General features: G+C 35.6%; 1 protein-coding gene across 1 annotated transcript; it reads right to left on the reverse strand.

Moving 5' to 3' along the window:
* Positions 1 to 8,040: 8,040 nt before the first annotated feature.
* On the reverse strand, positions 8,041 to 15,454 carry LOC140168352 (uncharacterized). The gene is made up of 4 exons (XM_072191723.1): positions 15,320 to 15,454; positions 11,841 to 12,111; positions 10,456 to 10,797; positions 8,041 to 9,500 (listed from the first exon to the last, which is right to left on the reverse strand). The coding sequence occupies exons 1-4, from the start codon at positions 15,320 to 15,322 to the stop codon at positions 9,463 to 9,465; spliced, it is 654 nt and encodes a 217-aa protein (XP_072047824.1). The 5' UTR covers positions 15,323 to 15,454; the 3' UTR covers positions 8,041 to 9,462.
* Positions 15,455 to 16,974: the final 1,520 nt, after the last annotated feature.

The raw sequence follows: 16,974 nt of genomic DNA on the forward strand, positions 1-16,974 counted from the left end.
TATCATTGTACAGACAACATAAACATGCTCCAGGAGCAGGATGTAAAAAAAACATTGGTTCCACTACACTCTCAGAAAAAAAGGTGCTACTTAGAACCTTTTTTTGTCCTGTATGTAGAACCCTAAGCAATAATAAGGTTCTAAAAAGAACCTTAAAAGGTTATTTTCTGTTCTACTAAGCACCCTCTGAGGGTTCTTCCTTTAAGATTCCTTAAAGGTTCTTCAATCTTAAGGTTCTACAAAGAACCTTTTTCTTGGCTACACAACCTTTTTTGGTTCTACAAAGAACCCAATTGAAACCCAATGCTTTGTAGAACCAAAAAGGTTCTAGAAGCCAAGAAAAAGGTTCTTTGTAGAACCTAAGATTGAAGAACCTTTAAGAATTTAAAGGAAGAACCTCAAAGGGTTCTTAGTAGAACAGAAAAAAAGGTTTTTTATCCAAGAAAATTATTTTTAGTACCAAAATGGGTTAACACTGCGTTTTACTTTTCTTAACTTTGTGATGAGTCCCTGAATGAATGAATTAGAATGACCCCAGGCCTACTTAAATCTTTAAGGTTCTTTATAGAACTTTTTAAGGTTCTTTTTAGAACCTTATTACTGCTTAGGGTTCTACATACAGGACAAAAAAAGGTTCTAAGTAGCACCTTTTTTTCTGAGAGTGTATAATTTGTAGCAAAAAAAAAATCCCAAACCTATGGCGCCCTGTAGGCTACTATATGTTATAAGGGAAGTGTTGGGCGTTAAAATCACGCGATGACTGAGGTTCATTCTCTCTGCCTCTGGGTTCTGCTTCAACTCCCGTAAAATTTGTGTAAAGCGTAGCGTAAAATTGGGTAACTTTGGGCACTTTGGAGAGTTTTTAAACCACTGCTTCCAAACAAATCCGATTATATTTCTAATTATCTCTTTTTTGTGACATTAGGGTTCCCTTCTTCACCTCGATGTTGAAAAAAATGTTTTTAGTAATTTTTTAAGGGTGCCCTAGGGGTTAAAAATAGCCTGAACAAAGTTACCCCGCATTTGGGGGAACTTTGGACAGAGTATTACATTCCACGAAGAAAAAAAAATCAAAAAAATTGACCTTCGTTATATATGAGCAAGTTGTTGTTTTTTGTGACATTTGACCCCTTGCAAAGTTAATCAAGCAAGCACACATCCTTGCTCACAAATATTGATTTTTATTTTTTCTGAAAAAAATGTAAAAAAATGCTAATTTCTTAACAAAATAACACCAAATATGACTAAAAACAATATTGCTGTTCGAAAATAAGACCATTTGACCGATATTTGACCGACCAAAGTTACCCTGCTGACCGAAGTTACCCCATTTTACGGTATATAGCTTCGTAAAACATGGCGAAGATACACATTGGGATGTCACCTACAAATGAGGTACATGTAATATAATGCGATATACTTGTTCCATTTGGGTTACCTCGGACTTAATATATTAAGGGGGTTCGAAACGATGTTTCTGGAAAACAGAAACTGAATTTAGAACCATTTGAATAGATTGAATAAGTTAAGCTAAATACACTGAGAAAAATAGTTTTTGTTTGAAGGAAATCGGACATACGGTTGTCAAGATATACATGTTTTTAGTTTCTTTGTATTCTATTGTTTTTGCCAATATATTGATGAAGTTAATGAGGAAATTGGCATAATGTGCTCATGAATATTCATGTTTGCCAATATTATACCAATATCTTATGAATAAACCTTCATACTACTTTTATTTTATATGATTTTGACATGAAACTTTGCCAATGTGTTTTTATGGCCTAAAACATTAACATGTGATTTTTAATTAGCATTATACTTAAAGCTAATTAATTATGCAAATATGCAAATTAGATGGGCGGAAAATCACATGTTAAAGGTTTAGGTCATAGAGACACATTGGCAAAGTTTCAGGTCAAAATTCTTAAAGGTAAAAGTAGTATGAAGGTTTATTCATAAATATTGGGAAAATATTGGCAAAAATTAATATAAATCAGCACATTTTGCCAATTTTCCTCATTAACTTCATCAATATATTGGCAAAAACAATAGAATACAAAGAATATTTCAACAGCAATATCTCAAAAACCGTTTGTCCGATTTGGCTCAAATTTTGGAATTAAGATTATTTTGCATATCTCTCTGCAACAAGTCTATTTTAATCTCAATCAGAGCAACTTGATTTTGCCTTTCGTACCACCTTAAGTTATAATATAGGCCTAAAGCCAAACAAATGCGTGGCTTTAGACGCTATCACGCTAAAACAACCATAAAAGGTCTATTTATACACACAGATGCGTGCGATATAAAGTTTTAAAAAACCTCTCTATTTTTTATCGAAAATCCGGACATAAAACATGTTTTTGGCCTAATATTTGCAATGTTTACCTGAAATGTGTATAGTCTATACCTTTTTATGCGCATTTTTTTCTCTTTTTTTTCAATTGAAAGTAATTTGTAAAAAATTCAAAGAAATGCACCCGTACAGGCATATGTAAATATTAAAATTAAAACCAAAGATAAGAACCGAAATGTGGCACATCTTGATAGTCATGTACCGTGTTTACAGAAACCGGGATGAAAATATCACCGAAATCATGTTTCTCTCTCCAAAACTGGGTCGCCTTTATTTTGGATTATTATTAGCGGTCCTTATACCCAGCAGAGCAAACACAAAACATCTTCACAACATTTGCTGTTTTTAAATTGTTATTAAATGTGTGGTTTTAGATATGCCGAAACATTTATAATTCATATTTTATTTCATTGTGGCATTGTTTGCAAAGTTCATTCTCCATTGCCCGAAATTATGCTCCAGGAGCATATGCTCCAGGAGCATATGCTCCTGGAGCATATGGTCCTGGAGCAGTCAGCGCCAATCAGCATATTTGAACTATCGATTGTCGGGGTGTTATGTTCCATTCTCGGGATTGTCCCGGATTTAGGTGATCGCTGATACATCATGCTCATGGAGCATTCTAATTTATATCATTGTACATACAACATAAACATGCTCCAGGAGCAGATTTGATATAATGTGTTAAACTATATATATACTTATGTGAAAGTAAAGCAGTGACTGTATTTCAAATATCAGACATTGATAATGATGCTTCTGGAGCATTCTCATTCACATCGTCGTACAGACAACATGCTCCCGGGGCAGTTCTGATATAATTTGTTGAACTATAGGGGAGAGCGGGGAGTGTTCGCCCTAGGGGCAGGTTCGCCCACCCCTTGTTTCTCAGCACTACGGCTATCGGGGATTTGGTGATGGCAAAATTAGGTGACATAGGTCATTATAAACTTCTCATATTAGCTACGCGACATATAGGGACGTGTTCATCGAACTGCAGCCAAAACAAAAAAATTACACCAAAACGTAATTTTTTCTTGCATTGATAATGTTGATGTATCATTGATACATAAATACAGATGGTCTTAATGGAAATGTGTATTTGGAACATATGGGATTTGTTAAAGATTTAATGCAGTTATAAACTCCTTATTCGATTTGTATTTTGCATGCCCTGAAGAAAATACAAAAATGTGCACAAGGGGCACGTTCGCCCTTTTGAGGATGGGGCATGTTCGCCCTATATCTTCCCCGGGCGGACTTACCCCAAACTGCAGGGCGGACCTGCCCCATCAGCGTATTATGCAAAATATTGATAATTATACCATTAAACAAGGTAAAACTACTGAAAAGCTGAATTATGTGGTATCAGTATTTAATACTCATACCACCGTTTATGTCCTAATCCATAATCCCCCTGAAGTTGTAAACATGATACGTTTAAGCTCACTTTGGACCCCAACATTTTACCCTGACCCGACCCCTGCAACAAATTTAGTGATTCCCAGAAGAGAATGAATGCCCTGTATACTCTTGCTAAATGTTTGCATTAAATATGTTATTGTTACGCAATGTTAAAACCTTTTTTTTTTTTTTTTGAACTTACCCCCACCATATGGGCGAACCTGCCCCAATAATGGGCAAGTTCGCCACTTTGCAAAACTTTTTGTTTGCTCTATCCTGTTGTTATTGTCAGGCCTATAGTTCTGGGATTGTGGTCATATATAGCTAAGACATAGGGCTTTCACATGGGCTAATCAGGTCATCCCTAACCTTAAAATTGACATCGCTAGGCTGGTCAGAAAAAAATAGGGCGAACACTCCCCGCTCTCCCCTACTTATGGGCAAGTAAAGCAGTGATGTATTTAAAAAAAATAAGACATTGGTATGATGCTCCTGGAGTTTTCTCATTCACATCATTGTACAGACAACATAAACATGTTCCCAGAAGCAGATTTGGTAAAGTGAGTTAAACTATACTATACTTTTGGGCAAGTAAAGCAGTGACTGTATTTCAAAACTCAGACATTGGTATGATATCTCAAGCTCCTAGTGCATTCTCATTCATATCACTGTACAATAAGACAAACATGCTCCAAACATTTATTCAATTAAGGGACTGTGCTGTGCAATATATTTAGGCCCATGTTGAACGTAAGTGTCCTACAAAATTGTACATTTATTGTGATTGTTCTGAGACTGCACTTCAAATTGCGCTGCATCAGGTGAAATTAAACCACAACTTTCAAAATGGGTGCACCCAAGGTAAAAAATAAATCAAACATTGAAATTGCATTTGACCATCTCAATTGTAATCTTAAATGACAATATCCTTCACCTCACTGATCACATTAAATAGAACATTAAAAAAATTATATAAAACATCAGTACCGCAAAAAACAGTGACCGCGAAAGACAATGACCGCGAAAGACGGGTGACTGCTAGTTTGATTAAATTCTTATCTGCAATTTGTTAAAAAGCAAGTTTTTTTGTTGGATTAATGCCGATTGTTTTGTCATTTTACATAATTGTACATAATTGTCAATATTTTTCGTTATGTCAGCTTTAATTTAAGCCACCTGATGACTAAATCATATTTTATCATGGTGAAGTCAAATTGGTCTATTTATGTGTTCTTTATATGGATATAGGTCCAGATTTTCTCCGTTTCCGTTTCCGCTGTCCTGATTCCTGGTTTCATTTATACTTCGCCTACAATTAACGGAAAAAGATATTAAAACACATTTTTCTCATTAGCTAGATAAAACCATTGGTTATTATCATGGAAAATACGAATGTGCTGTTACTTGCAGAAGCTGAGAGTGGAGGTAGAACTTTTTGAATGTCCCTCGTATTTATTGATTAACTGGGCTACCAAAATGGATCATCGCCAAAATCAGCCCTCAAGATGGCGTCGGACATTCATTTTGTGCGCTATTTATAAAAATTCTGGAGTGTGTAACCTACATCTTATTAAAACCATTATGCAGAAAACGAACGGTTTTGTTAAACTAAGCCCATGTTGTAAAATCTACGTGACACCTTATAAAATAGTGCTGAAGTTGGCCAAATTTCACACACAAATTGAATGGATATCGGTATCGTGTCGACCGTGGCTACAAGACCATGCAGCACTCAGTTTATAGAGGGTGGGCAAAGGGGGGGGGGCATGCCAACTTCTAAGGGGGGGAATTTTGAAGAAAAAAAGTACTAAAAAGGGCCATGGGGGGGGGCAGCTGATCCCTTTGCCCTTTCTACGTGACTACGTCACTGTACGAGATCTAAATTTACCCATGATCCTTTGCAGAAGCGTACCCTCCCCCATAAATAAGCTTCGTAAAGTGACCTAAAATTGAACATCAATCAAAATGAAGGTTTGATTTTCATTGCTATATTTTGATTTCAAAAATATCCACTGGAAATAATACTTAAAGTTTGCCAAAATAAACGGATATTCTATGGATTTATTGTTGCTGAAAAGTATGATTTTCACCCGGTAATAGTATAGTATAAATAGAGAGTTTTAGACCCAAGCTGGTAAGAAAAATGGTCCCTGGTTTAATGGGGCTTTTCCGTGCTCTTGCACCCCATTCCTTAAAAACATATTATCCTTAAACATACACAATACATTATCGATTTGAACTCGCTGGGCTGCACGTGCTATAGGCCTACTCCTATATTATACTGAGTATATAGGCCTACATGTGGTTCAGTATGCCATTTTTCGAGTTTTCGTGTATACACGGTCTGGATTTTTGCAAGTTATAGGATAATTCCACGTAGGTCCTCAAAAGTTTCTTCCAGATATTGGAGATTAGATTCGCATAAAGACGAAACAGTAATCTTTAGTCTTTAAGGGCTGGGGTATGAACGTTTGGACAGTATTTATTTTGGGACATTAGAGCACATCAGACATACCGAATTGCATTCTGAATACGAAGAATGCCATTCTGATATCAAATAATTTTGATTTTTGAAATTCGCAATTTAATACACATTTTATGGCAAATCATTAAAATTGATATTTTTGATATTTAACAGTACTTGAAGTAAACTTTAGAAATCTGATGATTTATACTTAAAGTGTATGTAGGTGGGATAAAAAGCCGACGATCAATTGAAAATTGTGACCTTTCGTATATTGAAGATATGGATTTTTTCCCAAAACACCAAACAAAAATAAGGTCTTTTGGGGAAAAAATCCATATCTTCAATATAAAAGGTCAAAATTTTAAATTGACCGTCGGCTTTTCCTCCCTGCTACATACACTTTAAGAATATATCATTAGATTTATGTATTTTACTTCGAGGACTGTTATATATCAAAACTTTGAAAAATATCAAATTTTCATAATTTGTCATAAAATTTGAATTATTTTGTAATTTTCAAAAATGAAAATTATTTGATATCAGAAAGACATGCTTCGTATTCAGAATGCAATTCGATAGTTCTGAGGTGTTCTCATGTCCCACAAAAAATACTGTCGAAACGCAATAAACGCTCATTTTAGATCCCTTAATCTTTACATAAATTTTTTACCATCAATTGAGCGTTAATTTTGACTAAATTCAGAAAATATTTTGGCGTATATAAAATTAAAATAAAATTCTCTGCCTCCTAAACCACATAAATTTTCACGATTGGGTATCATGAATCGTTATATATGATGTGCAGTTAATATTCATATATTCTTTTATACATAGGATGCTTCAGTTTTAACACAAAAATATTTCATTGAAACCCCTCCCACTCGGCGATTTCAAAAAGGTAACCACGCTTCCCTAGACACGATTCCCTAGAATGTGCAATAAATTAGCATTAAAATTTAATGCAGTGCCAAAGCACCCTTAATCATACCGCCCAGGCCTATATCATACCGCCAAACAAACAAGGACTTTGCTAGAGGGCGCAACATGATTCAACAACGACAGATTCGGAAAAAAGAACCTTTTTATAATTCGAATAGAGATCACGGTGACTCATTTCGGAATGATGAACCTGTTTTAGATTTCGGAATGGAGAACCCTTAATTCATATTCGGAAAAGAGAACCTCTTTTCATATTCGGAGTAGAGAACACGGTGACTTATTTCGGAATAAAGAACCTTCTTTCGTTTTCGGAATAGAGAACCCATTTTTGCATATTCGGAATAGAGAACCTTTTTCATATTCGGAATGGAGAACCTTTTCTGTTTTCGGAATAGAGAACCTTCGTAATAGAGAACCTTTTTAATTTTCGGAATAGTGAACCTTCGAAATAGCGAACCTTCGGAATACCGAACCTTCGGAGTAGCGAAGTTCGCCCAAAATGCATGTTTGAACCAATTGCTATGGTAGTCCAGCATACGGGGGCTTATTACCCCGAGGACTTATACGTGCATCCCCGGGACTCTACCAGACCAGACCAACCTTTTTAATAGGTTCCTTAAAAGCGGCATCCAATTTAATTAAACAGACTCCCAACACATAAATGGTTTCATTCTACAAGAATATTATTTTAATCTTTATAAGGTTAACATGATTATTATAATACGGGTATTATATAACCTTTTTTCCCATCACCAGGGTGTATCTCAAAAAAATGTTACAATTTTAAATTATTTTTGTCGACTAGAAGAAAATTGGTGGTGTGCACCACCAGTGCTGACATCATGATGTCGGCACTGGTGGTGTGCGGCACTGGTGGTGTGCAGCATTATGTCGGCACTGGTGGTATGCAGCATCATGTCGGCCAAGTCAGTTTTTTTTTTCGTGTAATTTACAGTTTTTGTTTGAAGTGACGGTGTACTGAACTGTGTATGCCAAGTTTCTCTGATACAATTAATACACATTGAGATGGATGTAAATGCTTAAAAACTTACGCCGTTAACTAATTATTTTGTTTTCTACTGATGACATCGGTCTATGAGGTGGGTAAACAAAGAGAGCCTTGTATTTTTACTATTTTTTTTCATTAGATTAATGGAACATTTTTGAGATACACCATTTACATCCCATAATATGCATACTGTCCGCAATACTAATATTACCAAAATAGAGGTTTCCTGATTTAAGGCGAGTCGCAGGGGAGCACGACCTAGTGGTGTCCCGAACCCAATATCGAGACAAATAAAGCTGACACACAACAGGAACGGTATAATAGACCCCAAGGTTTGATATAAAGGTGTAATTTCCGGACAGGTGCATGCTTGATTTTCTCGGGATGGGTAAACGTTCGTTTTGATATATTATTTGCTTTATCTCAAGAATTACAAAGCCTGTGGAAATATAAATGCAATTATTGGACTCCTCGACTTATTTCCTATAATATCAATGTATTGCTAAAACTGAAGAAAAAATGGCTTATGTCATCCGACTCGTCTTGTTAAAAGATGATGTTTCAATCGAGTCATATCGATTACGCAATGGATGTCAAGATTCTTCCCATTATACAGTTAAGATCAAGGATGACAGTGAATCTTCTTATACATGCAGAGAGGGTCTTTTGGTCCAAAGAGTTTATTCGGTTCGATGTTCGATTTCTGGGTGACGGCAGAAAGTCCCACTGAAGAGAACTACATGGAAAGAAGATACGAGTCTTACAAAGAGTACGAGATTTAATAAAAAGACTGAAAATCGTCATCTGAAATTATAGGGTATCTGACTACAACGAATGCCACAACAAATTTATACAGCGCTTTAAATGTGACCTCTCCCGATCCCTCAAAGCGCCTTAAAGGGGTCGGTTTATTGACATCATGAACATGCGTGCACCACTTGTCTACGACATGGTTAAACTAAGTCGTTCCTCGGGAGTCGTTCTTTTTGCGATAATCACATGACCTTATCATTGTAGTTTTAGAATTTCCAGTCTTTTCCAGTCTCGTTATCCCTGGCACTCCTTCCTTCTTCCCCCTGTGAGTTACTTACTTTCTTCCGGCCACCACTTTTTTCATTTTTAACTGAAAACCTCCATTTTGAGAAATTGCAATATTTACGGTTAGTGTGTCTGGCTAGATAATAATTGTACTACTTTTAAACTTAATGATAAAACGTCAAGTGCGTTGTCGCTCCATGCAGCTTAGCTGTCCACCGGGGCTGTCCATGGTTCCACCGTGTCAGGTCATTCATGGCTACCAGCCGTAATAATCGAAATAATCGCTATAATAATAATAATAATAATAATAATAATAATAATAATAATAATAATAATAATAATAATAATAATAATAAGAATAAGAATAATAATAATAATAATAATAATAATAATAATAATGCAACATTTTCACAGCCTAAAATGTGTAATTTGGTGTTAAAATGCGTATATTACGCAAACATGATTCTTATATTTAGCATTTTAATAAAATGCGCACATGCTGCATTTTATATATTCAGCATGTGATTCACCATGTGATTATTTTGCGAACATTTCCAATCCCGATTCACACGATATGAAAGGTCTTTAGGCAATATGACGTCATGTTTCCGTGGTATGTATAAAACAATAATTATTTGAAACCATAGAATATGGAAACTGTTATTTTTATTAGTTAAAAATCGAAGTGAAGTATGCGGCTGGCTGGGGTGGCTACGGGGCTGTTATTAAAACGTTTTTAATACAGTTTTTCATGAGAAAAAAATCCATAATTTTTGCTCTTTTATAACAAAATTATCAAGCAAAAATAAATGCATCAACCCCCACAAAAAGACTAAATCCGTCCGAATGTATTGCGTGTAGTACGCGGAGTGCGCTTACATAATCAATGCATGGTTCGCATTTTTCTAACGATTGCTCTGGTTGGTTCCGGCTATCTATATAAAGACCTGAGCGCAAGAAGGCCGTAAGTCCACTTGGCCCCTCAACATGTATACACTAAAGTTACGTATAGTTTCGTATAGGTATAATAGGTTGGTAATGTTTATACATGTTCAGTTGCCAAAACAAATCTTTCACAACCTTTCATGATGTTCACCCTGGAACATGTATTAAACATTATAAAGCCTTAAGAAACTATACGGAACTTTAGTGTATACATGTTGAGGGGCCAAGTGGACTTACGGTCTTCTTGCGCTCAGGTTTCATATGAAGGCCTAATTGATTAGGCCTAGTACTTACACCGTTGCGCAAACCACCCTGCTACGGAATTACAGTTGTCCGTTGTTCCATCATGACTGCATTCATCCAAACCATTTTCCGTACCTGTGCACTGTACATTTGACATCCAAGCGTTAGTTGATTGAGGTACTGCCTCCACATATTCCCACACATCAATCATCATGATCGTACCACCAAATTGCAGTTGACGACAAACTACATCTGCATCATTTTCATCCCAGTTGTTACCACACACTGGACCCCAAACTCCGTTGTTTTGTACTTCCACTTCGCCCGTAGTTTCCTCAACAGTAGGCCAATCTTCATATTCATATTCCATAAAGGAAACATCAACAAGGCGGACTGAAAGAGGTGCAAAATAAGACTTGTAAGGTTTCTTTTAAATGTATGGCTCAGAGGTACTAGTCTGAGAACCATACTAGCCACCCGTATCCACCTGCTATGAAGAAATGACACCCAGAATGGCACCCTAATTTTTTGAATACTTGGCCACACGCTATTAAAAGGGCATTTCGAGATCCATGCACAGCCTCATCGCACCACTTTTCTCAAAAAAAGTTTAGATTTTTATACCACTGGAATTCTCTGGCTACATGTTTGGCTAGGATCACGAAATCAAGTTGAATTTTACTTTTAACAAGCATATTTGGCACCACAGATATTGTTGCCCATGCCCTGCAGTAATTCAAGGTTAAATTTTGAACAGAATTAATTCGGTGAAAATGACATGATGGACACTTGTCAAATCCTACAAGTAGATAATACCCTGACGGCCCCTCCCCTTTGATCAGCAGGCGTTCATGTGGCTCCGGATTTTAAAAAATTACAAATTTGAAGTCGAAAAGTTAACTCCATCAGAGATATGACTCCATGCACTATAGACGAAACCAATTTCACGCATTCCTACAAATGAATGGCGGCCGTAGCTGGGTCCCCGTCGGCTCAATCTCCCCTAAAATGTGAAAAGCTGTGGCCTTGGACTAATTTTAAACTGCTTTCTATATATCACCCGTGTTACACGTAGACAAAAGAATGATGACAGTTTACAACACAAAAGAATCTAACATCGATTTTTAAGCGGCTTTAATCCACCCAAACAATTGGGCAGTCACAACACCAGTTTGGTGTTGCGGGGACCCAATAATGGCCGACCAAATCCTGCATGACTTGGCTCGTTGGATTCGTCTATAGGTCAGATTTTCAGCCTTCTTCGCACACGGCTACAATATCGAATGCATTTTTGTCTTTTTTTTCACGTGTCCAGTGGTTAGAATTCGCGTTTTTGTTTTGTTTTTCTTCTAAAATTGTTTTCAATAATTCCACCACAAGTTATTCTGAGAGCGAAAGACTCTGCTTCATATTGAAAGGAAATCTACACCACTTACTAGTATCCCCGAGACCGATGGTCTCGGTGGTGGTTGCCTCTGTGGTGGTGGTGGTGGTGGGTGCCTCTGTGGTGGTGGTGGTGGTGGGTGCCTCTGTGGTGGTGGTGGTGGTGGTGGTGGGTGCCTCTGTGGTGGTGGTGGTGGTGGTTGCCTTATTGCCTTTGCCGTGGCGAAAGCCTCCCCGATTATCCCAATGCCAACCGCTTACCTCACAGATCAAGATAAGCACAATGCAAAGCATCACAGCCTTGCCCATGTTGAAAGCGTCCATCTATAAATTTAAAGAAATATAAAAGGAAAATTATCCATTAGTCTATTAATGATTTCATAATGCATTGAATTTGAATGCATTTTGAAATCATTAATAGACTATGACATGAATACATATTATCAATTTTCATATTAAAAATACAAAACATCTTGATTTTTTTTTTTTTTTTTTATTTGGATAAAAATAATCCTAGAAATTGTAAAGGTCCAGGGACACTACAAAACCGGATTTTTTATTTTATTTTTTGCAATTTTTTTTGCAATTTCGGGTACCCGGTTACCCGCCCGAAAAATGCGGCGTGTACCCGGGTACAAAATTACTCGAAAATGCCAGGCCTAAATTATAAACCACACACTTTCCTTTAATAAATCCATTTTTTTTTTCCAAAACTCACTCTCTAGCAATGAATGTGTTACAAGTGGACTTTTATACATACTGGATTTCAATGAATGTGTTACAAGACTCAAATCATGGAATTGGGTGGTTCTTTCATACATGCTATTTTTCACATGCTCAATAGACACAGAGGATGAATTTGAGTTGTTCTTTCATACATATGACAGGCCTATGTATAGCAACAATTTCCCATGCTTAACTCAATTTAGCCAACGTATGGACTTGGGTGGGTTTTGTATTCATATATTCAATTGGATTCACGGTATAGCAATTCTGAAATTCTCAAGAAACTCGATTTCGTGATTGTAGGCCTATATGTACCTCTTCCGGGCTTCTACCTTTAAAAGCATGTAAGCTACATTGATACCGATGCCACCAATAGAACGAGTAGATTTGCACCTTCATTTTGCATACCACTTTGACCAATTTTTTTCTCATTTCTTCACAAAATGCAAAAAACCCGCAAAAAAAATCCAATGGGTGTAGTACCCCCTTAATGTTCACTGGCGTGAACAAATTACTCTGATTTACTCTCGCAGATGATTTAAACAATAATATAATATAATATAATATAATATAATATAATATAATATAATATAATATAATATAATATAATATAATATATTATAATTCAAAGGGGCATTTCGTGACAGCTTCATCCCTCCACTTTTGAGATTTTAATACCACTGGAAATCTCTGGCTACATAATGTTTATGTGTAAAAAAAAAATTCTTGCAGATTAATTCGTTTAGCAAAAATATCGTGAAATTCGAATTACGTTCTGGCATAGAACCTGGTTCTGGTTCACCAGAACGAAATTACAAATTGGAGCAGTGTGTCAATACACAAAGCATGCATAACTTCCAAACGCAAAATCGGAATCAACTGAAATTTAGAGAACAAATTATTTTTTCGTGTATATCTTCTGAAAAATTACATAAAAAGAGGATGCTTGGATCACGAATAATATAATATAAATAATAATATAATATAATATAATATAATATAATATAATATAATATAATATAATATAATATAATATAATATAATTTTATCATATTACACTAATGCCATTTACAATTTTCATAATTAACGAAGTGATTTTCCTAATATAAACATGAACAGGCACGAGAATTAGAGAATACACATTCATGAAAAAGTCTGGCAAAGTGTGTAAAATTTGACAAAAGCACCTGAAAATGGGCTGAAAATATATAAAATTGCGGGTATTTTGACTTGATCACAAAAGTCTGGTTCCAGTGATTTGACTGGAAATCTCATGCCTGTAATAACCAAAGAAGATATAATTTTAATACACCTTCTCTACTACCATGACTACGGATTCATTGTAATTCCGGAGGCGGAGAGGGACTTGGGTACCACCCAAGCCGCTACGGTGGTGTTCGTGGATTACCAGATGCCTTGTACAACTCAAATATTACTACAAAGTTATTTTGTATGTAATAAACACCGCACAAAAAAGAACCACAACAAAAACACAAAAAAAGAAACCACACCACCAACAAGAAAGTCCACAATGCTTGGATGGATTGTATCTTTCTCTGCAATACAATAAATAAATAAATAAATAAATAAATAAATAAATAAATAAATAAATAAATAAATAAATAAATAAATAAATAAATAAATAAATAAATAAATAAATAAATAAATAAATAAATAGGCATAAATAAATAAATAAATCAATCAATCAATCAATCAATCAATCAATCAATAAATAGGCCTAAATAAATAAATAAATAGGCCTAAATAAATAAATAAATAAATAAATAAAATTAAAAAATAACTACATGAATGTACGGACAATTTTAATAGCTGCAGTTTAATCATGTTAATACCTTACTTGTGTAAAACTAAATATGAAGTTTACCTGAAATAATATAAACTGCGATTTGAAAAGTTGTACATCTATTACGTTGAAAATAAAGCCACTATGTACGATTTCCGTCAAAATTGAATTTTGGTTATTCTTTACCTAAAATGCTGAAATATTTTTAGTAATAATTGTCAGGAATGGTTTCTGCCCGTATTAAGCCGAAAAACAAGGTAAGATGAAAGAAACCCCAGTTACCCCCCCCGGGTTACCCCACTGGCTATTTTGGCCTTCAAAATGGAGTTCTATTTGAAATTCATGTCCAAATTGCTCTGTTGACCTACAAAAACAACGAACGTGGCCGATTCTATTTAGTGTAAGTTGGGACACAATATAACAAAACATCAGGATAAAAAAAATAACAAAATTCATATTATAAGATCGTACATTATGACTGAAATATACTATAACTTATATCGTTAACGAGTTAGCAGTCGAGTAAAGGATCAATAAATTGAATTAGAAGTAGGCATAAAAAATTATAATACATGGTACAATTCCGGATTTCAATTTTCTTTTTTGCTTTTCTTGAAACACATGCCCTAACAATGAAATGAGCTGATTGCACTTCGTCATTGACTAATTACGACAAAAATTGAGAAATGGTATAACAGGATTCTTGAATTGAGAGTCACACATCGTCTAAGAAATAGATCAAAACAGCCCTCAAATGTACACATGTTAAAACACTGATCCAATGTGATATCGCATATAGTTATAATATATAATATTGTATTTTAATTGTAATTTATACTAGCAAGCTATGCCATGGGTGACAAAATACAGCATCAAACTTACTAACGATTTATAAAATCAGTCTTCTATATAGAGGCAATGATACGATACGTCTGGCAAATATTAAGTTCAACTGAAGTTGCAATTATAGGACAAAGAAATCAAGTAAGTTGTAACACTCACCATGTGCTAATTACGTTCTAGTTCAACGTTGACTAGTATTGCAAAAAGTTCCGAAATTCCGTTCTGTAGGCGAAATACTTCAGACTCTGAGCAAAGCTGGTTCGCGTGTTGTTTCTAGGACCGCAAATAGGATTTGGAAAACATCGAGAGAGAGGAGGCGGTACTTATCACTATATCAATTTTTCAAAGGAATATTATTTTGATCACCTATAACAGGCGTCCAACCAAATTTGCATAATTACATACCCTGCAAAAATCTGAGATTTTAAACAAAAATTCCCGGGACGGAATTGATCAACAATCACATTATCTGACACGTGGCGATCTAGTGAGAGAAGAAAACCGCCAATGGGTGCAAATCCCGGGGGGCACTTCAATATGAAATGGATATAGATGTAGGGCTGGCGCTTTCGCACTAAGGGGTATATTCGGTGAGAGCAAAATGTAAAAAATATGGGGTCATTGGGTGAGAACATGACCTTTTTTTAAATGGAATCTTTGGGTGAGAGCCGAAACAGCGCCACAGAAACCTCGAAAATCGAATTTCTAGTTCTAAATGGCTTCAACTTTCTTTGTTTTCTTAAAATAAGAAACAAAATCAGTGCTAAATGAAAGTTGCTGTTCAAATTGAACTTGTAAGGGTCTTTGGGTGACAGATCAAATGGAAAAATAGGGGTCTTCGGGTGACAGAGTATGTGTTCATAAAAAATATGGGATCTTTGGGTGACAGCGATGCTGAAAAGGGGGTCTTAACAGCCCTACATACGCGTCACCTCCAAAGTTGAGTGCCCCCCGCGGTGTAAATATACGAAATACAGACCTCAGAAACTTATATATAGGTACCAGTTATGTTCACCCCTGTATATCCTAAACATAAAAAGACAAATATGTCACCAGCAGCCTCGAACTGTACTTTTTAGGTAAAGACCTCATTTTTTGAAATCGATTAAAGAAACGGTGATCGAAAACCCAAGGAATGATACATTCAAAAGTTATCAATGGAACGCGCTCGTTCGTCGTTCTCTTGTCGAGAATACACTGTGCAAGGCCAGGCAAACAAGTAGAAAGACACGGAAAGACTAATTGCACAAAAAGCGCCTATATGAGCAGTAAATTGTAAATTGAACAAGTATAAAACAGCAGCCATTCAATGATGCCAAAACCTTTATGCGTTACGTAATTAAAACACCCAGTCAGATGTATTTCACATCTGCCCAACACAAGTCACCCAATTTCGATAACTGGACGTTGAATGTACACTCTCATGAATATTAATTGGCAACATTTTCCAATATGTCAGCGCTCAAATCGGACACAATAGAACAATAGACCCTTCAGTGCGTTGTGTGCGACACGTTCGTTCTTGCATTGCGTGCCTAGTAAAAACAATAAAATACAACAGCAATTGTCAGATTGTACCCTTCTTTTACCAAAATCCCATTATCATTATCATGGTTAATATAATATACTGCTATAAATTAATTCAAATACCATATTGAATTATTAGTAATTTCAGTTTTTCAAAAACAAGATGGGAATATTTTGTCAATTAATTAAATCGATGTGTTTTTGTCATCATTAGTAGTATCACGAGAACGATCAGCACACCCAAATGCGATTAGTAAAAACCATATGCCCTAATGTATTTAGCATTC

The sequence above is a fragment of the Amphiura filiformis genome, chromosome 13 (genome assembly GCF_039555335.1).
Source record: "Amphiura filiformis chromosome 13, Afil_fr2py, whole genome shotgun sequence".
Lineage (NCBI taxonomy): Eukaryota > Metazoa > Echinodermata > Ophiuroidea > Amphilepidida > Amphiuridae > Amphiura > Amphiura filiformis.

Bases quoted from the DNA above. Each gene is read 5' to 3' on its own strand.
- LOC140168352 (XM_072191723.1), bottom strand. The intron at 10,798-11,840 runs GTAAGTGGTGTA...CACCTCTTTCAG, and splicing joins CATCGGTCTCGGGGATACTA to TCCGCCTTGTTGATGTTTCC. The intron at 9,501-10,455 runs GTAAGTACTAGG...TTATTATTATAG, and splicing joins AGGGTGGTTTGCGCAACGGT to CGATTATTTCGATTATTACG.